Genomic DNA, 23323 nt, shown 5'->3' on the forward strand with positions numbered 1-23323 from the left:
CATAAGAAGGCCCATCTCATAGCACACGGTCAGCAATTTCCGAGCACCCCAGAGCAACTGCCCCATGAGCCCAGCAATCAAAGGATTAAGCCCTCTCCCCCTCCTCCCGTTCTTGGCAGGATGCAGCAGACCGGGCTCCAGCAGCCAGGCCTGTGGCCTGCCCTAGCTGAATGGTTACTTGTGCAACTAGCCAGCCTTTCCCATCTGCCCCACTTGCAGGATTTGGGCCAAACCAAGGACAGAGTGGTATGCAGGGCGGAGGTGCGCATCAGTGCAGGCCGAGGGAATTCCTGGCAGGCAGCTCCTGTACACAAAGTCCCCAGCTCTCTCCAGCAAGCCGGGAGGGAAACTGCTTTTCGGGAGCTGCACGCTGGAGGCTCTCTTCTTGACACAAGGGTAGCTTAGGCAAATCTCCTGACTGCCTGACAGCTCCCTGCCCAATATCTGTGCCCACAACCCCATCTGGGGTGTTGCTTTTCTCGAGTTCCATGAAGAGCAGGGCCTGCATTTCCAGCACCCAACGCCTGCAGGAAGCAGCAACAGCAGAGCACGAAAGGTGCAGACACTGGTCCTCCAGATACCCGAAATAGAAAGTATGGACCAACGCAAAAAATTAAAGCAGGGAAAGTCAGGTAACCTTTCAGGAGATCAGTTTCAAGCTCAGTCGCACCGTCAGCTTTTTTTATTACTACTATTTTAAAAAAGCAGGACAGCGGACACCTAAGAGAACTATCGGGGAGGTTTTATTTACGCTGCCTTTCGATTACTCACAGGCAGCTTCTAAGCTGCAAAGAGGAAGTATGGCTTGACACTGCCTAACAAAATGAAAGACGTTTCAGAGGACCCCGGGAGGTTCCGAGTTCTGTTACAAGCGCCTGAACAGAAGTACTTTATTTGAACCACAGCCTACAGGCAACGCTGGGGGCTCAGCCTTGGGAACAGGTGAATGACACCGTCTCTCTGGGTGCACCCCTCCCTCATCACTGAACAACATCTTCAGCAGCCTGCACACATCGGACTACAGGCCAGGGAAAGCACAGAGTGCAGGACTTCCAGGCAAACTCGCAAGCTCTGGGAATTTGGAGATTTTTGTGTGACTTCTTTCCACAAACCGATTCTAATAAAATTAATGTCTTATTCCCACCCTATAGCCTGCACTATGGTTGAGCTGCAGTTCAAGTTGATGTGGAAATCAGTTTGGGTAGTGGTTAAGAGCAGCAGGACTCTAATCTGGAGGGCTGGGGCTGATTCCCCACTCCCCCTCTTGAAGCCATCTTGGTCAACCTTCGGTCAGTCACAGCTTCTCAAAGCTCTCTCAGCCACACCCACCTCACAAGGTGATAATAATACACTTTGTAAACCACTCTGAGTGGGCATTAAGTTGTCCTGAAAGGTGGTGTATATAAATCAAATGTTATATTATTGTTGTTGTTGTTATGATTCATTCATTCCCCTGGTCATAGATGCAGAGGAGTTAGCCATGTTAGTCTGTAGTAGCAAAATCAAAAAGAGTCCAGTAGCACCTTTAAGACTAACCAATTTTATTGTAGCATAAGCTTTCGAGAATCAAGTTCTCTTCGTCCCATGCATCTGACGAAGAGAACTCGATTCTCGAAAGCTTATGCTACAATAAAATTGGTTAGTCTTAAAGGTGCTACTGGACTCTTTTTGATTCATTCCCCTGTAACTCAGTCCCTCCACCTACCATTCTGTATCAGGTTAAAGAAAATCCACACTATTACCTCCCCAGCTCCAAAGCACATCTACAAAGAGACAGAACCCTCAGATGTCAACTTACAGGCAGCAGCCTAAAGACAGCGATCCCCTGGGGCTACAGCTCTTAGCACCTTTAATTAAACTACAAATACCTACAGCCTTGTAAATAATTCCCTCCAACGAGGCAACGAGAGCCCTCCAAGCCAGAAGGCGCGGAGCTCAGCACCAGCCCAGCATGAACACTGAGGATGAGCGCTTGCAGGAGCAGGACCGAGACAGCTGGCAGGTGCAGCCTGCAGCACAAGGGGCTGAGCAGCCTGAGGCTTAAAAGCAGCGGAGAAGGGAGAAGGGAGGGGCTGTGTGGAAGCAACGAGAGCCCTCCAAGCCAGAAGGCGCGGAGCTCAGCACCAGCCCAGCATGAACACTGAGGATGAGCGCTTGCAGGAGCAGGACCGAGACAGCTGGCAGGTGCAGCCTGCAGCACAAGGGGCTGAGCAGCCTGAGGCTTAAAAGCAGCAGAGAAGGGAGAAGGGAGGGGCTGTGTGGAAGCAATACTTCAGCTTGCTACTGACCTTGCTGCTTGCGGTTGGCACGGATCTCCTTGTCTCTGACCTCGGCCTGTTATTGTAGACTTGATTCTGGAACACCCCCTTTGGATTCGAAGCTCTTAAGTGTTGTCCAAGCCATGCCTGAACTTTGGGCCTGCTCTGACAACTGGGGAACTTCCCCTGCCTGCAGTCTGAGTCAGTAATCAGGCTACCACCCTCGTGTCCCTGGGAAAAGGGGGCGGGAGAGGCCTGGCCAGCCCAGGTGACAAACACTTCCAACAGGCCCTCCACTCTGGCCAGCCATGTGCGTTGCTCCCAGTGGGAGGTCGTGATCGCCGTTGCTGCCTCCGCCAGGCCAGCCATGGGGGTTGTGTCCCCTGGCAACCAACTCCCTCCAGTCCTAGCGTGTCTTCAGCCAGTTCTGCTCAATCACTGGCCATATGGCAGCCATGGTGGGGGAATGCACTGCGCTGGTTGTGGGCCCCTGGCCCCCACCCCAGGCAGAGGTCCCTCAGATCTGCCAGAAGGGCCCTCCCCTGGGCCTGGGGGACCCGCCACCAGGGGAGCGGGCCCAGGGCCTCTCCTCGGCCCCCTTGGAGGAAATCGAGTCAGTACCTGGTGCAGGGCTCACGAGCAACTGGAGGACAGCCGGTCTCGCTGCCTCAGTCCAGTGCAAAGGAGTCGCGGCCCTGAGTTGCACAAACACGTCCTCCGTGATCTCCAGTCAGCTGGGCTCTGCAGGAGAGGAGCTGGATGAATGTGCCGCCCATCCCCCAGTGGGCCCCTCCCCTTGGCCCTCCAGCCCCAACGTACCATGGCCCCCCTTCCCCGCTGATGGGGGGGGCAGCACTCCATCAGCCATCAGATCGTGGTTGCTGTTGGACTCTGTGTTTCGGGGGGCGGGGGTTGACTCCTGTGGCAGGACCGGCTCCACAGAAACTGCCGTTCCGGATGGTCCAGCCAGTGGTTCCATAGCAGCGGCGGCGGCTGGAGCTGCACCTGTTGCAAGACAGCATGGGGTATTATGCCACTCGCTCCCCCCCCCCGGCCCACGACCTCCCCACTCGGGGCAGTGGCTTACCAGGCAGGACCTTGACGCTGAGGCCACCCACCACAACCTCAGGTATCACCACCCACATGACCGCCTCCAGCCCTAGCGGGCCCACCATGGCAACCCGCTCATAAGAGAGACCCTCAGACATCAGGCAGCTCACCTACTTGCGCACCAGCCCGAAGGAGTCATTCCACCGCTCAAGGTGGCATTAGCTGTCTGGGTAGCATGGCCCAGAGCAGAAACCCTCTCCATACACCAGGAAGACCCATGGCAGCTGGTTGCCTAGGCACCCCTGGCCATGGTGAGGGCGATGCTGGCGTGCTCGACCCCCAGAGCATACAGGAGCTCCTCTTCAGCATCTGTCCAGCTGCCCCCTTGCTGGCTCCCACCGCTGCTGGTGCTCTTGGTGGACAAGGGAGCCTGGCCCCGAGGAATGCCTGGGCATGGCTGTGCAGTGTGGGAAACAGGTGCATTGTACGGCCCCTCCTGCCCTTGTGTTCCAGCATAGCTGCACAGAGTCCACAAGACATGCACGGCCCCTCAGATGCGATCCAGGCAGACCTGGGGAGAATATGTGGGCCGGGCGGGCTGAGCCACGGGTCTCTCGACCCATCCACGGCCGACTGACACTTTGCTGCCCTCCCAGCCACCACATTCTCCTGCTGGCCCCCCTACTGGGAATATGCCTTATCCACCTCCTCTCCGTGCTCTGTGCGGAGACAGCATGAAGGCGCTGGAGGACCTGGTGAAGGCACCAGTACCGGAAGCACCTCTCCACCCTTCAGCTCGAGGACAGCACCTGTCTCCATCGCTTCCGCTTGGACAATGCAGCCATACAGGCCCTCCACGAGCCCCGCCCGGCACTGCAGGGACAGGCCCCGCCCCTCTGGGCTATCCCAGTGCTGCAGAAGGTGCTGCACTCTCTCTGCCTCCTGGCCACTGACTCATTCCAGGGAGTGTGGGCCAAGGTTCTGGACGTCTCCAAGTCCTCTGCAAGCTAGGGTTGCCAGCTCCAAGTTGGGAAATTCCTGGAGATCTTGGGGGTGAAACCTGGAGAAAGTGGGGGTTTGGGAGGGAAAGAACATTGGCATGACATAATCACCGCTGGCGCCAGGGTTTCTGGCACCTGTGGCCACTTGCGTGCATGCACAGTGCACACCCGCCCGGGGGACTGCGTGATGACATCACGTGATGACGTCATCATGCAGTAAAGGCGGGGCCATTGCCCGGTGGGTGGCTGGGACAGCGCAAGGAGGCTGCCCGCTCTCCACACGCCACCCCGGCCACCCCTGGCCTGTGGCTGCTGCGCCCACCCATGGGTGTGTGGCAGTGGCGGCGGCGCAGGGCTGGCCAGTGGCAGTGGTAGTGCAAGGCAGGCATGCCAGCTCCGTGGTGTGTGCCTCCGTCCCCGGCACCCCCTCTGGCCCTGTGGTGCCCGCAGCCCCCGCCTCACTGCCTCAATGGTGGCACCAGCCCTGGACATAATTTCATAGAGCCCGCCCCCCCAAAGTAGCCATTTTCTCCAGGTGAACTGATCTCTGTGGCCTGGAGACCAGTTGTAATTCCAGGAGATCTCCAGCCACTACCTGGAAGCTAAGAACACAAAACTCCTGCGGTAAGAATTAAGGTATTTAAAGTACACCATGCAAAGAAGCAATTTAAATGTATGATGTAAACACTACTTACAATTCAATCTAGTACAAGATAAATAATGCAATAAATCTTACATAAAGTACAAATGCAAGATGCACATACAATTCTTACGAAGTGCAACCATACAATGAAAAGTTCCTTCCACAATATTGCAATTCCAAAATATATATGAGGTACGCTTAAGAGAAGAGAGTATACCAACTGGCTTACTCTGGAATAAACGGACCAACGAAGGCACTTTATGTAGCATTTGTTGACTTGGCTGCCGCTTTCAATTCAATCAATAGGTCCCACTAGGGTTGCCAGCCTCCAGGTAGTGGCTGGAGATCTCCTGGAATTACAACTGGTCTCCAGGCCACAGAGATCAGTTCACCTGGAGAAAATGGCTACTTTGGAGGGTGGACTCTATGGAATGATGCCATGCCAAGGTCCTTTCCCTCCCCAAACCCTGCTTTCTCCAAGTTTCACCCCTCAGATCTCCAGGTATTTCCCAACTTGGAGCTGGGAACCCTAGGTCCCGCTTATGGTCCAAGCTTGCCAAACTTAACATCGATAAGCGACTCCTGTTTCTGCTCCATGAGCTGCACAAAGATACTTTTGCTCAAATCAGGGTGGGAACCTCTGGATCATTAACCAACAGAATCCCGATTAGTAGAGGCGTGAAACGGGGTCGTGTGCTGGCCCCTCTACTATTTAACCTGTACATCAATGATATCAATGAGACTCTGTCAGGGCCCCACTTTATGCTGCCTTCTCTGGGACAACAGAAGATTTCAGTTCTCCTTTACGCAGATGACATGGTCCCAACCTCCCTGACCAAGATCGGATTGAGGAGACTCTTAGACCAGTTAGGCCATTATTGCAACGAAGAAGCTCTCAATGTCAACTACACAAAGACAAAAGTAATGGTTTTCAGGAGAAAACCAAAAATCTTCTGCTGGAGCATCCTTGGCAACCCAATCCAACAATGCAGCCCCTTTAAATACCTTGGGGTAACCTTTAAAGAGACTCTGAATTGGAAGATACATCTTGGGTTGGTTAAATCTTCGGCATCAAGGATTGTGGGGTCAATCAGACATTTCTTTTATACAAAGGTGGGGGGGGTCGACTGATAGATCCAGCACTGAAATTATTTAAGAGCAAGGTAGTCCCTCACCTCCTATATGGAGCTGAAGTGTGGGGTTGGAAGGAAGACATTCTAACCAGCCTTGAGGCAATCCAAAACCAATTCTTGAGACGGATTTTGGCTTTACCCAAAGGCGCTCCTGCCGCCCTGATGAGGGCCGAAGCAGGACTCCCCTCCCTTAGGGCGCAGGTGCACCTTGCAGTTCTAAAATACTGGAAAAGGATCAAATTTTCCAGTTCTGACTCCTTACGTTGCCAATCAGTAAATTACTTGCTATCCAAAGACCCCACACGCCCTGGCTTTCTATCCACCATTTGCCAAAGGCATACCATCCCGGATGACTTGTTAGGGGTCACAGCCAACAACCTCCCACTTAAGGAGTGGATCTACAAGTCAGATGCAGTGATGGATCGGCTATCAGTATCAAAATCTAAGGCAGCTCCTTGGTATAAACTAATCAAATTTGACCATTTATGATCTCCCAGCCAGTATTTCTCATTACAACCTCAGAGTGTCTTTCACTGCTCTGCGCTTCCAGATGATGCAGACAGCTCTTTTGGCAGGGCGTTATTCTCACACCCCTATGGAACATCGCACCTGCATTTGTGGATTACCTACAGGGGAGAACCTTTCCCACTACCTACTTTATTGTCCATTATATAGTGTACCCAGAGCTAAATTTTTGGCCAGAATCCTATCAGTGACAAACACATACTCTGAAATTGAGAAGATTGTGTTTTTGCTATCTGACACTGATCATCATGTGTCCTACAGAGTCTCTCAGTTTGCACTCGCAGCCAAAAAGATCTAAGGTGGTACTGAATGAGGCTGTTTCGTGACTCCTGGGATAGTTTGGCATACTGTATTAATTAATTTTAAAACCCATACAAACTGTGATAATGGATTTAATTGTTTATTAGTCAATGTTTGGTGAATTGTGACGGCCTATGGCTATAGACAATAAACTCTTTTGATTTGTTTTGAGTAGGGCGCGTCCCTCCACTACCCTGCCGGGGTGTGGCGCAGTCCTCAGAGCCTCTGCTGGGTGATTTTATCCTCTGTTGTTCTCAGTAAGAATTGATGAGGCAACGCTGTAGAGGGCCACCCATGCTAGATGCACACAGGGTCCAAAAGCTGCTGAGAACCACTCAACAGGCGCTAGCAATTCTCCTGTTTCGCAGGGCTTTTATCAAGAGGGTTCAGATTCAGCCAATTTGCCCTAAAATATACAATCCTCATAAATACTGATTATCATACTGCCAATTAATGCTCTGATATTAAATACCCCCACGTCTGGCCTTCCAGTGTATTCCTTTCTCCGCAATCAGCATGCACAATGGGTTCCCAGATACAACATCAGTAGTGAGGGAGGATACTCCCTTACCTTTTATAATAAACCCTGCCGATTACCTCGTTTAACCACATGCATTTTAAAGCTACATTGCTGGCAATGAACATCCTTCAAAGAAAGCAAGAGAGATCTAATGCTTGATTTAAGCCTCTGGGGGTAACAGTATTCAAATGGTAAATCCAGTATGGTTCTCTCCTCAGCATCACAAGTTTTATTGCTTTTAATTACCTCTAGGACTGAGAACCTAAACTGCATAGGATCCTTTGGAACACTCACAAAATCCTGACCCATAGGTCCCTCCAATACCTGATCCCTGATCCTGGAAATAGGCTCTTGAATTTGAATTTTAACAGATCTAGATGTATCTAGATCTAGATATGCTTCCTCAAGCATATAGAGATGGCTTCTAAGCTGTCAATGGCCACTCACCATGTTAATCATGCCAATCAGTAACAATTTAAAGAACCTGAATCAATTGTTGTAAAAATGAGTTTTAAAGTAATTTGGCCAGATATTACTTAAGGTGGTATCAATGATTACAAACATTCTAAATTACATTATTACAGATAACATGATAGGCCTACGTTCTAATTCAAAGCCTTTGGTGTTACAGTTTCGAGCTTGAATATCCAAAACACTTCCCATTTCAGTAACTCCCTCTGGATGTCAAGGGAAATATTGGGTTTGATCGCAGGCAAAACAGAGAATCAGAATTCCAAAAAACGTGACACTGACAGGGCTTCCTTACATTGGTTCCTAATTCTGGAGAGATGTTCCCGTATCCTGGTTTTCAAGGGGTGGGTGGTACTTACTACCCACATAAACAAGAGAGCAGGTACACTCTAGTGTATATACACCAGCTGTGTTGCAAGTAGAAAAGCTTCTCAATTCTGCAGCCCACGTCAGTTATGGTAAACACATTCCCAATGGCTGGTAAAGGGCACACGTTACGACGACTGCAGCGGTAATGCCCCATCGGGCCACTCCAGTTTATTGTTGTCTCTTTAAAATCCTTCGGACTGCAAGTATGACTCTGTACCCTACAGAAGGCACACTGGGGCACGCTGGAATCTCCTCTGCCAGGTGCCGGTGTTTTCGGACGATCTTACTTATGGTAGCTGCCAGCGGAGTGCATTCAGTTGCCCATCTCAAAGGAGAGTTCTCTCTGGCCTTAAACAGATCAGCTCTTTCCCTGCGGGAAGGCCTCCCCCCCCCCCCCGCCCCTCGCTCTCCTGCCGACCTGCTTTGAGTATCCCAGCATAAGAAATCTTTAGGCGGGGATGTTGTTCTCCCTCTCATAACCGTGTCGCAAGCATGAGAGTTCCGTTTAAAGCGCAGGCAGGGCCCAAAGGGAAGGTTCCTTCTCAAGCGTGAGGATGAAAAGAGGACTAATGAAGGTACGAAGCTCTCTCCCTGCCCTTCTCGAAGGGTCTGCCCCCAGTCATGAACCGTCCGCAATAATGGCACACCCCAAAAGGCTAATTCTGACTTGCCTTCCAAGTACATTGGATGTTTACATTGAGGGGCTTCATCCATTTCCCAACATCCTCAACGAAGTCCAGCTCTTTAAAGATTTTTAAAAAGTCACCCATGAATCACTAAAAGAACAAAATACAGTCATGGCAGGGACTGGAGGCTTCCCCCAAACAAGATCCCTTTCCGTTCCGACCAGAAAGAGGGTGGCAACGCTTGGGCGGGCGCACCCCCCCTCCCCCCCACCCCTTTAAGCCGATAAAAACGTCTCTGGGACTGCAGATACTTTTTCCCTGGAACGCCGTCTGGGAGGCGGAGGGAACAAGGAGTCGGGGGCGCTCCCGCCGCCTTTGCGGGCCCCGAGGGGCTCCCGCCCAGCCTGGCCCCGCAGCGGCAGCCCGTCCGGAAAAGAGCCCGGCGGGTGGGTGGCCCTGCCTGCGCTCCCCCCCCCCCCGCAGCCGGGCCCGCGGCCGCCCGGGGCCTCCAGGCCAGGCGTCGCCTCCGCGGGGTCAGCTGGGGGGGGCGCGAAGGGGGCCCCGCGGGGCACAAGAGGCGCCCGAGGGGGGGCAGCGTCGAGGCGCCCCCGCCGACGGGCTCCCCGAAGGCGGCTCCGGAGGGGCGAAGGGCGCCGCTCGGGCTGCCTCCCTCCTCCTCCGCCTCCTCCTCCGGGGCGCGACAGGGCCGGGCCCCGCGGGGGGCTCTCGCGGCTTCTGCGCCCCGCGCCAGCCCGCCTGCTCGCCGCGGGGCTGAGCTGGGCCGGGCCGTGCTGCCCGGCGCCCTCCGCGCCTGCCCGGCCCGCCCCTGCCGCTGCCGGGGAGGCGCCAGGGCGGGAAGCGGAACCGGCGGCGGGGGCGGGCGCGGGGCGGCTCTGCTCCGCCTGTCCTGTCCTGCCTTGTCCTGCCTTGCGGTGCGCGGCCCTTCGCGGCGGAGCAGCGGGAGGGACCCTCGCGCCATGGCCCGGCACGGGAAGCCCCGCGCCCCCGACCCGGGCCGAGCAGGGCCGGCGAGCAGACGCGAATCCCGGCTTCGCCTGGCAGGGCCCGGAGGAGCCGCGCAGAGGCCGCCGCGCAGCCGGGTGAGTGGCCGCGAGGGGGCGGCGGGACTCGGGGGGCGGGTCGGGGGGTCCCGGGCGCCTTGGCTCCGCCGCGGCCTCCCCAACGTGTCTCTGGGCTTCCGCCGCAGCCCGGCGGGAAGGAGGGCCGCGGAGGGCCTCGGCTGCCCCGTGCGCAGGAGCCGCTCCGGCAGAAGCGGGTGAGCCCCGGCGCGGGAGGGCTGGCCGGCCTCGGGAAAGGGGCCGCCGGGCCGGGCCGGGCCAGGCCAGGCCCCTCGGCCCGGGAGATCCGCTGCCAGCCCGGGGGGGGGGGGTCTGGCCCGGGGGGGGGCCGAGGGGCTGCGGGCGGGCCGGCAGGCAGGCGGGCCACGGCGGCTGTGCTCCTCTCCCGCAGGCGCTGGAGCTGGAGGCGCGGCGGCGCCTGGCGCGGCAGCAGCAGACGAGCCGGTGGCGGGACCTGGAAGGGCTGCAGAGGGACGCCCTGCGCAGGCAGCGGGGCTTCGAGCGGAAGGTGAGGGCGCCCCGGCCAGGCCTTGCCCGGCCGGGGCCGCGCGGCAGAAGAAGGCCCTGCCCTGCCCTGCCCTGCCCTGGGAGAGCCTGGAAGGCGAGCAGGCCTTGCGGCGGCGCCCGGGGCCGCGAGGGGCGGCTGGCCTGCAGGAATTACCTGCCAACATCTCCTCCCCAGTTTGCCAGCGAGAGAGATCTCCGTCTTTCGGTGCCACCCCTCTGAAGATGCCAGCCACAGCTGCTGCCCAAACGTCAGGCACTACGATGCCAGGACCATCCACAATCCCACCACAAGCCGCGTTCTCCGGCCGTGAAAGCCTTCCGCGATACACTCTGGGTATCCTGTGGTGGCGGTGGGGCACTTACAGCTTGCCTGCCTTTCTTCCCATAGGAGATGGAGCTGAAGCAGCTGGCGGAGTGTGAGGGGCTGGAGAAAGACCGCCCCTGCACGGCTTATTACAGGGAGTTCAGGAAGGTCAGTGGCCTCCCCCTGAGCGCGGGGAAAGATCCCTCCCGTGCCCTGAGCGCGCGTGGTCCTGGCTGGCACGGGATGGCGCTTCTGTGACAGATGCCAGGGGGAAGATCTTTTTCGCTTTCCAGGTGATTGAAGCCGCTGACGTGATTTTGGAAGTCCTTGATGCTCGGGACCCCCAAGGCTGCCGCTGCCCCCAAGTGGAACAGGCTGTGATGCAGGCGGGAGCGCACAAGAGACTGGTCCTGGTATTGAACAAAATCGGTACGTGTGGAAACCTGCTGTCTGGGGAAGGAGGTGAGGCCTCGAGGTGGTACTCGGTGATCGTAGTCTTGTCTTTGGAAGGGACCTTTTCATATCCAGCGCCAGGCAAGCCTTGCCAACACGTGGAACCGTGGAAATGGGTCAGAGTTTTGCTCATTATTTATTTTTGTAACAAAAAGTAAAGTAGGACATTTAGAGGATCTGGAAGGAAAATTATTATAGTGGTATAATGCTATAGTGATACGTCAGTTGCCAGTTGTTGACCCCACACACCCACCCCCCGAAAAAGCCATCGAGTGACTGATGGGAAGAGATGACTCGGTGGAGGACTAGATGGAAGGGGGAAATGGTATCGGTATGGGAGGGACCAGTAAAGATCTAGACTTCCAGTTCTCTCAACAGTCTTTGCTTCTTCCCCCCCCCCTAAAATGTTTGTAGTAAAGCAGCTTTCGCACAGTTGGGAACAAGAACACCACAGTGCTACACCAGTTTGGTGTAGTGATTTAGAGCGAGGGACTTTCATCTGGAGGGCCGAGTTTGATTCCCCACTCCGCCACTTGAAGCTAGCTGGGTGCCCTTGCGTCAGTCACAGCTTCTAGCTCTCTCAGCCCTACCCACCTCACAGGGTGTTTGTTGTTGTGGGGATAATAATAACATACTTTGTAAGCTGCTTTGAGTGAGCGTTAAGTTGTCCTAAAGGGCTGTATATAAATCGAATGTTATTATTATAGGTATGTGTGTCTGTGTGGGAACTCTCTTCCCGTCAGCAGCAAAGCCAGACCAAATACCCTTTGCGGAAGTGACTATAGTCCTATTTTCAAGCAACCAATTGTAGTCAGGAGGGTGGGAGGTGTGCTTTTATAATAAAAGTGGAAGCAAAACTTCTCCGGATGCCAGATTTTATGCCAGCCCCCATACCTGGACTAATGGCTGTACAGGCCATTATAGCGATTCCTCCCCCTCGTTCTCCAATTGTAAAAGGATGGACTTATTTAACTTAAGAGACATTCTCCAAATCTCTTCCTATAGAGCAGTTAACATTTAACGTCTTGAAGAAGCACCCTGTCCCTTGCCCAGTCTGGGTGCTGAATGGTGCGGAGGGGCTGTGGCCCAGTGGAGAGCGGCTGCTTTGCGCGTAGAAGGCCCCAGTTTCATTTCCGGCTTCTCCACTTGAGAGGAGTGGGAGCAGGTGACGTGAAAGACCTCCCCGAAGACCCCGGAGAGCTGCTGCTGGCCTGAGCAAGAGCTGCTGGCCCACCGTCCGCTGTGTTTTATAGATCAGTGGTTCCCAACCTTTTTGGTGAGGTGACCCACAAGTCTCAGTTTATTTTGTATGGTGATAACCAAGAGATTGAGAAGGATCCCCTCCGCACCATTCAGCACCCAGACTGGGCAAGGGACAGGATGCTCCTTCAAGATGTTAAATGTTAACTGCTCTATAGGAAGAGATTTGGAGAATGTCTCCTAAGTTAAACAAGTCCATCCTTTTACAAGTGGAGAACGAGGGGGAGGAATCGCTATAATGGCCTGTACAGCCGTTAGTCCAGGTATGGGGGCTGGCATAAAATCTGGCATCCGGAGAAGTTTTGCTTCCACTTTTATTATAAAAGCACATCTCCCACCCTCCTGACTACAATTGGTTGCTTGAAAATAGGACTATAGTCACTTCCGCAAAGGGGCAGTTGAGGAGACGTGGGAAGATGTTCGATGTCAGCGAAGAGGTGGGTGGGAAGGGACTCGGGTGCAGGTGGAGGGCAGTGAGGCATTGCGGAGGGCTGGGCAAGAGGTTAAGATGCTGAAGGAGCCGCGTCAGGACGGAGCCATCGCTCGCACGTGCCGCTTCTCTCATTTTTCCATGGGTTGAGCAGCCCCCTCCCACTCTCCAGCCTTCCCCCCCCTTTTTCCAACTACTGTTACATAATTACAAGTTGCCAGACAGCTTTTTCAACCTCATTATTAAATGTTTTTACCGCAGAATTTTCTTTATTTAAACTATAAACAATAAACATAAAGGATAAGAAAAACAACATTGTAAACAGAAGACACTAACAATACGTAAACAAGTAAAAAAAAATAAAAAGACCCTCAAATTACACTGTAAGTTTTCTTATCTCCGCAACAAATATATGTCATTTCTAGAGTCTCACTTATTCTAAGTTAATCATAAGAGCCCTCTTTTTTCTATTGTTCATGCTTCTTGATCCATAAATCCAGATGTCATCAAATCTTTGTTATCCATTTCATGTAAAAAGTCTATAAACAGTTTCCATTCAGACAGGAAGTTGACTAATGTCCTTTCTCTGATCAATGAAGTAAGTTTTGCCATGGACACAAACTCCAGAACTTTTGTCCACCACTGTAGGCAATGATGGAGTTTTCCACTTTGGGGCATAAAGTACTCTTGCTGCTGTAATATGGTATAAAAACAGTTCCAAAGCTTTTTTCCAACTGGCTGTCCATTATTCCCCACAGAAAAGTCTCTGGTTTCATGTTCTCATCTTGCCCTGCCTCTTTGTAACAATCATGAGGTTGAAAAAGTTGAAACCTGTTGAAGCTTTTTCGACCTGATTATTGTTACAAAGAGGGGAGGGCAAGATGAGAACGCGAGAAGGAAGAAGATGAGAGAGGGGAGGAGAAGGGGGCAGGGGGCAGGAGCTGCTGCCAGGGAGGACCGGCCTGGGACCCACTTTCAGAGGCGCTGCAGCCCCTCTTTTGGGTCCCAACCCACAGATTGGGCAACACAGATGTTCGCTCTTCCCTGCCTTTTAGGGTTATGAGTGAGGTGGAGATACATGCCGCCTTGGGGCAATATGTGGATGTTGTTGCTACAGAACCACGGAGGGGAGGGGAGCTCTAGAGAGCATCTTGTGCTCAGAAGGCAGGGAGGGGGTCATGTGAACTTCTAGCCTGCCTCATCTACAGAGCTCGGGATCGGTCACTGTGATGGAAGGAAGCGGGGGAGGGGGGATTGGATCCCGGGAAAGAACCTGACAATGACTGCCACCCCTCGGAGATGTCCTGAGAACATCTGGACTGACCCGCTAAGGAGGTCTGCTCCTTGCACAGTACTAGACCCTTAAAGAAATAGTGGGGAGTAAACCTTGGAGAATGCCTCACAGAGAACCGTGGGGGATCTGTGCAATCCGGCATGTAGGGAAGAGATTAAAAGAACTATTCCAGAGAAACATATTGTAATAAACAAAGCGTTAAAAGTTTTTAAAAAGAAAGCCTCCTTTCTAAGAGCAACTAGCCAATTTAGAAAACCCAAGGTAAAGCGCAATCTCTGACAGGACTGAGCAGAAAATTCCAAAAATAATTGTTCCTCCTGCTAAGCAGCTGTTAATGACTGAACTACCATGACAAATGGTTGGTCCTGTCCAAACTGGTTTGACCTTTTGTCTAAAAAGGATTAAGGTTTGCAAGGTAGGCCATTGTGAAATGGGAATGAATGGGTTATTCTGATGTAAACTTCAGGGGGGGCAGTCTTGCACTATATTAAAGTTGCCTTTAAACACAGATGCGCCCAGTAGTCTCAAAACACGATTTGCCTGGTGAACCCTTGGAGGCAAAGATCACATCCAGCCCTGATCTGAGTATGCTTGATTCACGCTTTGCTGACCCTGCTGCTCTGTACCTGCCCCAGATCTGGTGCCTAAAGAGATCGTTGCAAAATGGCTGAAGTATCTGAGGAACGAATTCCCCGCAGTCGCCTTCAAAGCCTCCACTCAGCAGCAGAGCAAAAACCTGGTATGTGGTGCTGAAACTCAGTGAGGTGCGGGAGCCACAAGCCGCCTCAGCAGCTAGTTTCCTTTTGAGGGCTGTTGGGATTGAGAGATGGAGGTTTAGTGCCTCGGCCCCGTCTTCTTAAAACGGCCTTGGAACAAGTTCTGCTTCGTTACGTTCCACCTTCACCATACTTCTTTTGCCTCGGAATTACTGGAAGGGGCTTCTTCTCTGGAGGCCAGATTCGACCTGGAGGTCTCGAAGCAGAGTTGCGTCCAAGGAAGGATTCGTCCTGCTGTGTCTTCTGCTACTGCAAGGGTTTGAAGCCTCAAGGATGACTGCCGGTCTTCAGGGACCTCTTGGCTAACCACTCTTGTTTCTCTCCTTCCCCTCCAGCAACAGAGCCGCGTTCCAGTAGCTCAGGCCTCAGGTGACCTGCTTAGCAGTGGGGCTTGTGTCGGAGCTGACAGCCTCATGAAAGTGCTGTCTAATTACTGCCGAAACCAGGATGTCAGAACTGCCATCAGTGTCGGTGTTGTGGGTGAGGAGGGCGTCCTTGCCGGGTTGGGTGGGTGGGGGAATCTTTTGCTGCCTGCTGCGGTGCCCAGAAGGACTGAAGAGTAACGCTCAGCGTGAGGCAGGGCCGTGCTCCCTGAGATTCTGTGCTTGGCTCTGCCTCTTGTGGCAGCCACTTTATGGTTATGCCGAAGTTGGAATTCATGAGGTGTCCACTGACTCAAAAAGGTTGGGGACGATCATCCCTTTGGTCTGAGAGATGTCCCAAACGGGGGGCTTGCCAGCTCCTGTCATCTCCCCCCCCCCCCCCCGAGATTAGTTTAAAAGCTGCTCTGCTATTAAAGGCCAACATCACTTCCGTTCAAGCATCTCCCAGTTAGGGAAGAAACAGCGTCTGCCATCACTTAGGTTTGTAGAAGATGCCAAAATTCTCCCTCCCGTGTAAACGGTGAAGACCCAGGGGATCTTTCGTGCAGTGAATGTGCGGCTCTGGGTCCAGCAGGCCTCCCGAGCACAAGCTGCTAAGCAAGGCCCCTGCCCATCAGTGCACCTATCTGGACTGTAGAAGAGCCTTGCTTTGGTTCCCACCCATCATTCAAGCACTGGGCAAACGGGGGTGAGGCTTGTAGGGCGCTGCCTCCTCCCTTGCCGAGGTCCAGGGACAAAGAGCATCGAGGGCAGCCTCTAAGACTAGCTGCAGCTACTTGACAGCACGCTCCCTGGCTGACAGAGGGCCCTTTTCTCCATCCCTGCTTGCAGGCTTCCCAAATGTTGGCAAAAGCAGCTTAATCAACAGCTTGAAGAGGAGCCGGGCCTGCAGCGTTGGTGCCACTCCTGGAGTCACCAAGTAGGTAGCCTATTGCAGCAGATAGCGGGGTGGGGGGTGGGGGTGGGGGGGCTTCTAGAGGCTTAGCTTGCCGCACCAGCACCCTAAGGCCACAGGCAACCTGATTCGGATGGTTTGGGTAGAACTTACAGTGTTCTCAGATCTTCGTTGTAAACACATCGGAAACAGGGAGGCAGAAAGATTTGGCAAGTGCCAGTTGCAGAAAAAATGTAGGATAGGACAAGCAAGTTTGAGCCATGTGTTGGTGGTGGTGGTGCAAAACTGTTTGGGAGTGACAGCTGTGATGTTCCACCAGTGCTGGAAATGGCTGCAGTTTTTGCAAGAGAATGGGTAGAAAATAGGCCTGTGGGTCTTTTGTGTCCCTCGTCTGCCTCCCTGGGAAAGGAGGGCTGGGAGAGGTGTGTGTTGCCTCCTCTCTCTGGAGGAGCTTTTGCAGCTTTCAAGAGTGTAACAGAGAGGATGTTCAATATGGCCTGGGGAGACCTAAAGCCAAATGTTCCATAGATGACAGGTACTGTGGAGACCCTGGTCCTCGCCACCACTTGGGCTGTGCCTTAGGGATGTTGGAGTAAAGCAGTGTCTTGTGTACAAAGAAGAGGAGAGAGAGATCTTACAGGGGGCAATGAGCTATAGCTAGACAGGACTGTAGGGAAATACGGAATCAGTCCCTTACCTCTTAAGAGCCAGTTTGGTGTAGTGGTTAAGAGCGCAAGACTCTAATCTGGAGAACTGAGTTTGATGCCCCACTCCTCCACTTGTAGCTAGCTGGGTGACCTTGGGTCAGTCACAGCTTCTAGCTCTCTCAGCCCCACCTACCTCACAGGGCATTCGTTGTTGTGGGGATAACAACAACACACTTTGTAAACTGCTCTGAGTGGGTGTTCAGTTGTCCTGAAGGGCGGTACATAAATCAAATGTTATTATTGAGTGCTAAGTTTGAAGAAGTTCGATGAATAGAAGATTGCTTGGGGTATAATAAGGCAAGATCAGGAGGAGCCGAGTGTCAGAAGAGAGGGGCAGGCAGTACAAATGAAAGTGAAACTGCTTGAGCAGAATACTCCAGAAGTCTTGAGTCTTTGTCTGCGTAGCCTGAGCTTTATCATCCTCTTCTCTCCCTTGAAGAGAAAACCTATAAAGGCAGCAGGCCACTAAAGAGACCGAGTTTGGGAATATTGTTGTTTAAATATATGTTAGTTAACAAACACGAATATTTAAGCAAATACAAGAATACATATGTTATATAATGTTATTGTTTTAGTTAAATAATAACCATTTAAATGGTTATTGTTAATGATTATTTTTCTTGTTCTAATAAAGAACAGCAGGAAAGTTGTCCGAATATGAATCATTAACCTATTAAACTGGAGATGATTCACTTCAGTGGTTTCATAATTATCTATTCCAAATGGTGAATAATCAATCATTAGTTTTCTGATATACCTGTAAAACTAACAGAAGAAGTGTTCTAAAAATGAAACATTCATCTGGGTTGCAAATATTAAGGGTGTAACAACCAGCAAGAATGAGCCTCCATGCAGAAAACCATGATTTCAATAGAGTCCGACTGACTTAACGGTTTAAATCCTATCCCCCCTGGGAGGAAGCCCTGGACACGGACGTGCCCGATAAATGTGAAGGCTTCCAAGGTTTGCTTCAGATGTTCTAACGTCATTACACAAAGGAGGCCACTGCAGTGCCTCAGTAGCTTATTTTTATAGGCAGAGGGGCTCCTATTGGGAAAGGCCACTCTCTTTACCTTCCTTCCCCCTCTTTGAGATGCTGGAAGGGAAGCGTAAAGAAAACCCCTGGGGTCCTGCAAGGCTGAGAGCTGTCGTCGTATAGGTATCATGTTGTCAAGGGGCAACGGTTTTAAAAGGTGGTGTTCATCTGCCCTTTCACCTTTGACCTCAGGCCACTGGCTTGCAGAACTGAATAACAAGCCCACTGGCCTCTCAAGTGAATTTCATGGTTATTAATACATTTGTCATCATTAAATGCTGCATACACTTGACGCTGCCTCACACTCGCTCAGGCCCTTGGTCCATCAAGATTAATATTGTCTCCTCGGACTGGCAGCATCTCTCCAGGGTCTCGGGTGCAGGTCTTGCCCATCCCCTCCTATGTGATCCTTTCAGCTGGAGCCAGGCAGACGATCTGCCCCTGAGCCTCGGCTTCTCTCAGAATCGAGCTATAGAATACACGTGCTGTGTCAGTATGAGACACACGGCATCATTTGCTGACGGCATTTAGGAAGACTGCTTTGCCTCTGCTTCTGGGTTAGCTCTCTGCAGCCCTGTCCATCTTCCTCCTGTTTGCTATTTTCTGTCTGTCCGTCAGGTGCCTGCAAGAAATTCAGCTTGACAAACACATCAAACTCCTGGACTGTCCAGGGATTGTCATGGCTGCTTCTTCCTCTGATGCTGCCATGATCCTACGAAATTGCATCAAGATAGAGCAGCTGGTTGACCCTGTGACCCCGGTGGAGGCCATCTTGAAACGGTGCAACCAGCAGCAGGTAGCTGGGGTGGGGAGGGGAGGCCAGACTGACCGACAGCCTTGAACGGTCTTGCTGCATGGGGCTCCCCTTGAAAACGGTTCAGAAATGGCAGCTGCTATAAAACTCCACCTTGGGATGGGATTGTTGTAGCCTGCGCCAGAGACAAATACAGTCAGTTTGAGAAGAGCTTTCACCTGTGTACTTCTGGTTTTATTTCAACATGCAGTTCGTTTTAAAGCCCCAGTGGTTGGGGAATCAAAGCGCTCAAAGGACCTTTTTCTGTGTGTATCTGCCTTTCAAAGGCTTCTTTTCTGTATGCCTCCACCTTCAGAAGGGGGGCACTTGGAGGAGCGCTGCTCCTGATTATGGAATTCTTCCCTGCAGAGATTCACCCGGAGTCCGTAGAGTTTCAGGCACCAGGTTCAAAATACTCTTCTTTCCCCCTCAGGCTCTTACTTGATACTTGCCTTCCTTTTTCCTACTTCCCAATAGATAGAATGGTGCTTGCTAGTTTGGTGTTAAATCTGTATACATTAAAAGGACTAGAGCCTTACATGGTTTTTTAATTAAAGCTGAGAATGTCAGGAAGGGCTTAAAGTTCCAGTAGTGGCCTTGCTGCTTCCCTTGGCTGTGGCTGCAACTGAGAAGTTCAGAATCGACCCGCTCTTGCTTCCTTTTTTCCTTCCCTTGCACCCCCCCCCTCCTCCTGCCCAAAAAGATCATGCAGCACTATGGGGTACCAGATTTCAGGGATACGGTGGAATTCCTGGCTCATTTGGCCAGGCGGCAAGGCAAGCTGAAGAAAGGAGGGACGCCCGACCTCGAGAAGGCAGCCAAAGCAGTGCTGAGTGACTGGACAAGGTGAGTGAGACAGAAGCGACTTGTCAGCACATCGTGGGTGAACTGGGACAGAAGTGGAACCTGGCGGATGGAAGGAGAGAGCCTTCACTCTTCTAAAGCAGCCGGGGAGGCGTAGCGGTGGGCGTGTTGGACTAGGCCTGGGCAGAGCGACTGTTCCAGCTTCCCATTTCTGCTCACAGTGAAACGCGCAGGTGGTCTTGCCCAGTTATTCTCAGCCTAAACAACCTTATGGGATTGTTCAGAGGACCCAGCGTGAAGGACGCACGCGGGTCTGAGCGCCCCTTAAGGAAGGGCACGGTTTTTAAAAAATGTAATATGAAACAATAATGAAATGGTATATTGCAGAGTTTTGAGAATATAAGGTATGAAAAACAAAGCTGGCAACCTTTAATTAGATACTTAAATTTAGTAGAAAAGTTGTGCATAGAACAGTGTCTTATTTAGAATTAAATGCATGTCAGCCGACTTTCAAACTGAATATTGTTTTATATAACTATAATTTATATTATGACATAATGGATTGTATATGATTTTCAAAAGGAAAAAAAACAGCATTTCATTCTGTGGCTTCTTTTGTTTTTGCTAGTGGGAAGATCATCTACTTCACTCACCCGCCCGAGACCCACACACTCCCCACTCACATCAGCGCAGAGATCGTGGCAGAGATGGGGAAAGCCTTCGATTTCGAACTGCTGGAGCAAGGCAATGCGGAGGCCTTGGCATGTGAGTCCCAGGAGGCCGGCAGACTCCCGTTCTGCCTGCCCCTTCCTCTCTTGCCTTTGCACAGCTCTCCCCCTTCCTCCGAGAGCTGGCCAGAGCCACAGCGCTGCCCCCCCACCCCACTTCCAGGCAGGCAGGTCTTCAGGCAGAAGTGTCTGCCAGTCTCCCCCCCCCCCATATAAATTAGAGCGCAGTTGACCCCTGGCAGTGTGAAAACTGCTATTTACGAATGTGTCAAAAAGTCTGTGAGTTGTCCGACGCGCTCTGTTGCAGATCTTTTCAGACACCCCGCCCCCCCATCGGTTTTTTTTTTACCTAGAAGTCTCCCCCCCCCCCAGCTGCTCTTTTAAACTTCCTTGTGGTGAAGTGATGCCTTTAAGCGCCTGGCTTTAAAACAGCCTCTGTTCTGCAAATATTTTCTTTAATGGCTGTTTTCTAAGACTCACAAATGCCAGAAAAGCCCTCCTCCTCCCAGCATTTTTGTGCCTTGCAAGTGACCTCCTGACACAACTGGCAGAAGTAGGGGGCTGCTTTCCAAGAGGTATAAATATACGAATTAAATGCAGCCTCCCATCTTTGTTCATATCCGTATCTCTGTCCTCCCAAGAAAAGGTTCTCCATTCCGAAAAACTTGACTTTTATACGCACCGTGTTCATCGTCCCCTTGGCGGTGCAACGGCAGGCACCGCTTGCTTCCTGGGGTGCACGCGGTCAGGGAGTGGCAGGATCTCGGCCTGGCCCTTGGCGGCACTTCTGCAGGGCTCTCATTCTTTCTCTCCCTCTCCCTCTCCCTCTCGGCTTGCCCCCTCTACATCCCGTTTGAAGCGCATGCTCTTTTCCCCTTTGGAAGGCTTCTAATGCCGCTGGCCTGCCAAGACGACTCGTTTCACAGGTTTAGGCAATTGATCACAATCCAAAAGGATGCACTTATTCATCCATATTCCACTGTGCTCAAGGGCCTTTGGCAGGCGCTCAAGGGCTCCTCCCACTGCTGATCATGCCCAGGCTTTCAGTGCCTGTCAGCGAAAGAGAAACAAATTTAGCTAAACTCGTGCACGGGCAAAGGAGCTCACTTTGTAGGGGGGGAAATAAAACCACTTTTTAGGAGCACTGAACTGCATTGTTCTGTTGCAGATATGCCCTCTGGCCCTGCAGGGATCGCAATGGAGGGCTTGGGCCTCACCTGTGGAGAAGTGGAGATGGAGGAGGAAGAGGGACTGTCCGGTTACAAACAAGCAGAGTCCAAGATGGAGGAAGACGGGGATCCAGAGGTAGGCACCTACAAACGGGACCCAACTTTGCTGTTTGCAAATAATGCTGCGAATGGAGTGACGACACAGCACAGCACGATACATACAACAAACAGATAATGCACGCCATAAACAGTGACAAAGTACAGTCCTGTTCCCTTTATAAAAGCCCCTTCATAAGCCATTCCATTATACTATAAGGCCAGTAACCTTTGTAAAAATGCTCTCCTGGACATTTCTCTTTCACACTGTTTGGGAATGGCAGAGGCGTGGGAGCCTTCAGACCAAGGCCTTTAAGTCCGGAGTTCCTCGGTTCTGAACCACCTGTTGGCATTTGCTTTTGCAGTTCTAGAGCGATGGCCAAATTTGGTCATTTCTCTGCCCATTTGCTGTCTTATAGCAATTTACATTAATAAAGCCTTTGTCTTGTTCTGCCTCTAGTTTGGCCTCATAACAGTGGAGCTGAAAGCCAAGAGCAAGACTCTCGGGGTGGCTGAGAAAGCGGTGCCTAGAGCTCCAGACCTGAAGGAGATTGCTGCCTTAGACCCTCTGCAGCAGGGCCAGGGCTTGCAGGCTGCGAGCAAGAGGCGCAAGAAACAGCGAAAGAGAGCAGGTAAGGGGCTCCCTTTCTCTAGCGCTTCAGCAAAGGTCTGGCCTCAGTTACTGCATGATGGGGAGACTGAGGGCCTGGCCAGGTTATGCTCTGGCCCCTGGGTTAAATTTTCCTTCCCCTGCCCTTATCCCAGCAAGAAGTGAACTGGGAAGGTCGTGCTGGAATTTGAACATGAGGTTTTTTGAGTTTTCACTCCCTCTCTTTTGTGTAAGGGAACAAGCGAGGCCTGGCCTCCGTTGCATCCTGTGTAGAGTTCAAGGGAGTGAATTAACCACAGCAGACCTCTGAGAATCTCACGCCCAAGATTTGTTGTGGCAGATCCGAGTTTTCGTTCTGTGCAGGCTGTCTCCGAGGATCTGCTGTCACAGCAGCAGGATCAGCACCTGAGATCATAACGGCTGGCAGCCAGCAACAGGCTTTTTTCTGTGGTGGCCTCTTGGCTAGGAAACACCCTCCTGCCGTGACTTTAATGCACCAAGCAGCAGGAACCCGCTGAAACTTCATTGGCCCAGGTCTTCTGTTGTTGTGCCTTGTTTGGGGGTGGGGGGTGCGTAGGCCACTTGCCCTGCTCTGTTTTTTCTATCGGTTTTATTGGGCGATGCTTTAGGCTTATTTTTGTAGAAAATGGCTAGTTAACAAATAACTGGGGAGGTAAAGCAGATTGCTGAAGCTATTAGCCCTCTGACCCATTTTCTCCTTGCCTTCCTGTCCAGAGAAAATAGCCACCAAGCTCTCGGCCTCCTTGACAGCAGCCATGAATTTCAGCTTCACCAGTGACCGGTGAGCAAACTGCTCAGGAAAAGAGATGGGCAGAGGGAATGCCTTTATCTCCCTCGGAAAGGAAGGCTGCTCCGCCCATTCTTCTGCAGCAGGAGAGAGACTGGACCCCGCAGGATTTGTGCGTCGCTTCAGAAGCCGGCAGCCTGACAGCTATACAAAAAACAGGAGTTGTTTCTGTAAAGAACTTTTTATTACCAGTGTAAATTAAGAGACAAAATTTATTAAACTCAGCACTGAACACTGAAGATGCATTAACTAAAACAATGGTTATTTAGAGCAATGTCCTACTTCAGCGAGAAAG

General features: G+C 52.1%; 2 protein-coding genes across 2 annotated transcripts; one reads left to right on the top strand and one right to left on the bottom strand.

Annotated features, from left to right (window-relative positions):
- Positions 1-3600: 3600 nt before the first annotated feature.
- Positions 3601-9875, bottom strand: LOC129346035 (proline-rich protein HaeIII subfamily 1-like). Its single transcript, XM_055003283.1, has 2 exons — positions 9208-9875; positions 3601-3826 (listed from the first exon to the last, which is right to left on the bottom strand). The coding sequence occupies exons 1-2, from the start codon at positions 9873-9875 to the stop codon at positions 3601-3603; spliced, it is 894 nt and encodes a 297-aa protein (XP_054859258.1).
- Positions 9668-23267, top strand: GNL3L (G protein nucleolar 3 like). Its single transcript, XM_055003966.1, has 13 exons — positions 9668-9996; positions 10367-10483; positions 10871-10954; positions 11080-11215; positions 14859-14962; positions 15335-15479; positions 16214-16301; positions 18639-18816; positions 19517-19659; positions 20246-20382; positions 21514-21650; positions 22071-22242; positions 22956-23267. The coding sequence occupies exons 1-13, from the start codon at positions 9874-9876 to the stop codon at positions 23024-23026; spliced, it is 1635 nt and encodes a 544-aa protein (XP_054859941.1). The 5' UTR covers positions 9668-9873; the 3' UTR covers positions 23027-23267.
- Positions 23268-23323: the final 56 nt, after the last annotated feature.

Source organism: Eublepharis macularius, chromosome 19, assembly GCF_028583425.1.
Source record: "Eublepharis macularius isolate TG4126 chromosome 19, MPM_Emac_v1.0, whole genome shotgun sequence".
Taxonomy (NCBI): Eukaryota; Metazoa; Chordata; class Lepidosauria; order Squamata; family Eublepharidae; genus Eublepharis; species Eublepharis macularius.

Coding starts and splice junctions, on each gene's coding strand:
- GNL3L (XM_055003966.1), top strand. CDS start 9,874: ATGGCCCGGCACGGGAAGCCCCGCGCCCCCGACCCGGGCCGAGCAGGG. Junction 10,484..10,870: donor AGCGGGGCTTCGAGCGGAAG/GTGAGGGCGCCC, acceptor TTCTTCCCATAG/GAGATGGAGCTGAAGCAGCT. Junction 22,243..22,955: donor GAAACAGCGAAAGAGAGCAG/GTAAGGGGCTCC, acceptor CTTCCTGTCCAG/AGAAAATAGCCACCAAGCTC.
- LOC129346035 (XM_055003283.1), bottom strand. CDS start 9,875: ATGGCGCGAGGGTCCCTCCCGCTGCTCCGCCGCGAAGGGCCGCGCACC. Junction 3,827..9,207: donor GACGGCGTTCCAGGGAAAAA/GTATCTGCAGTC, acceptor GACTCTGTGCAG/CTATGCTGGAACACAAGGGC.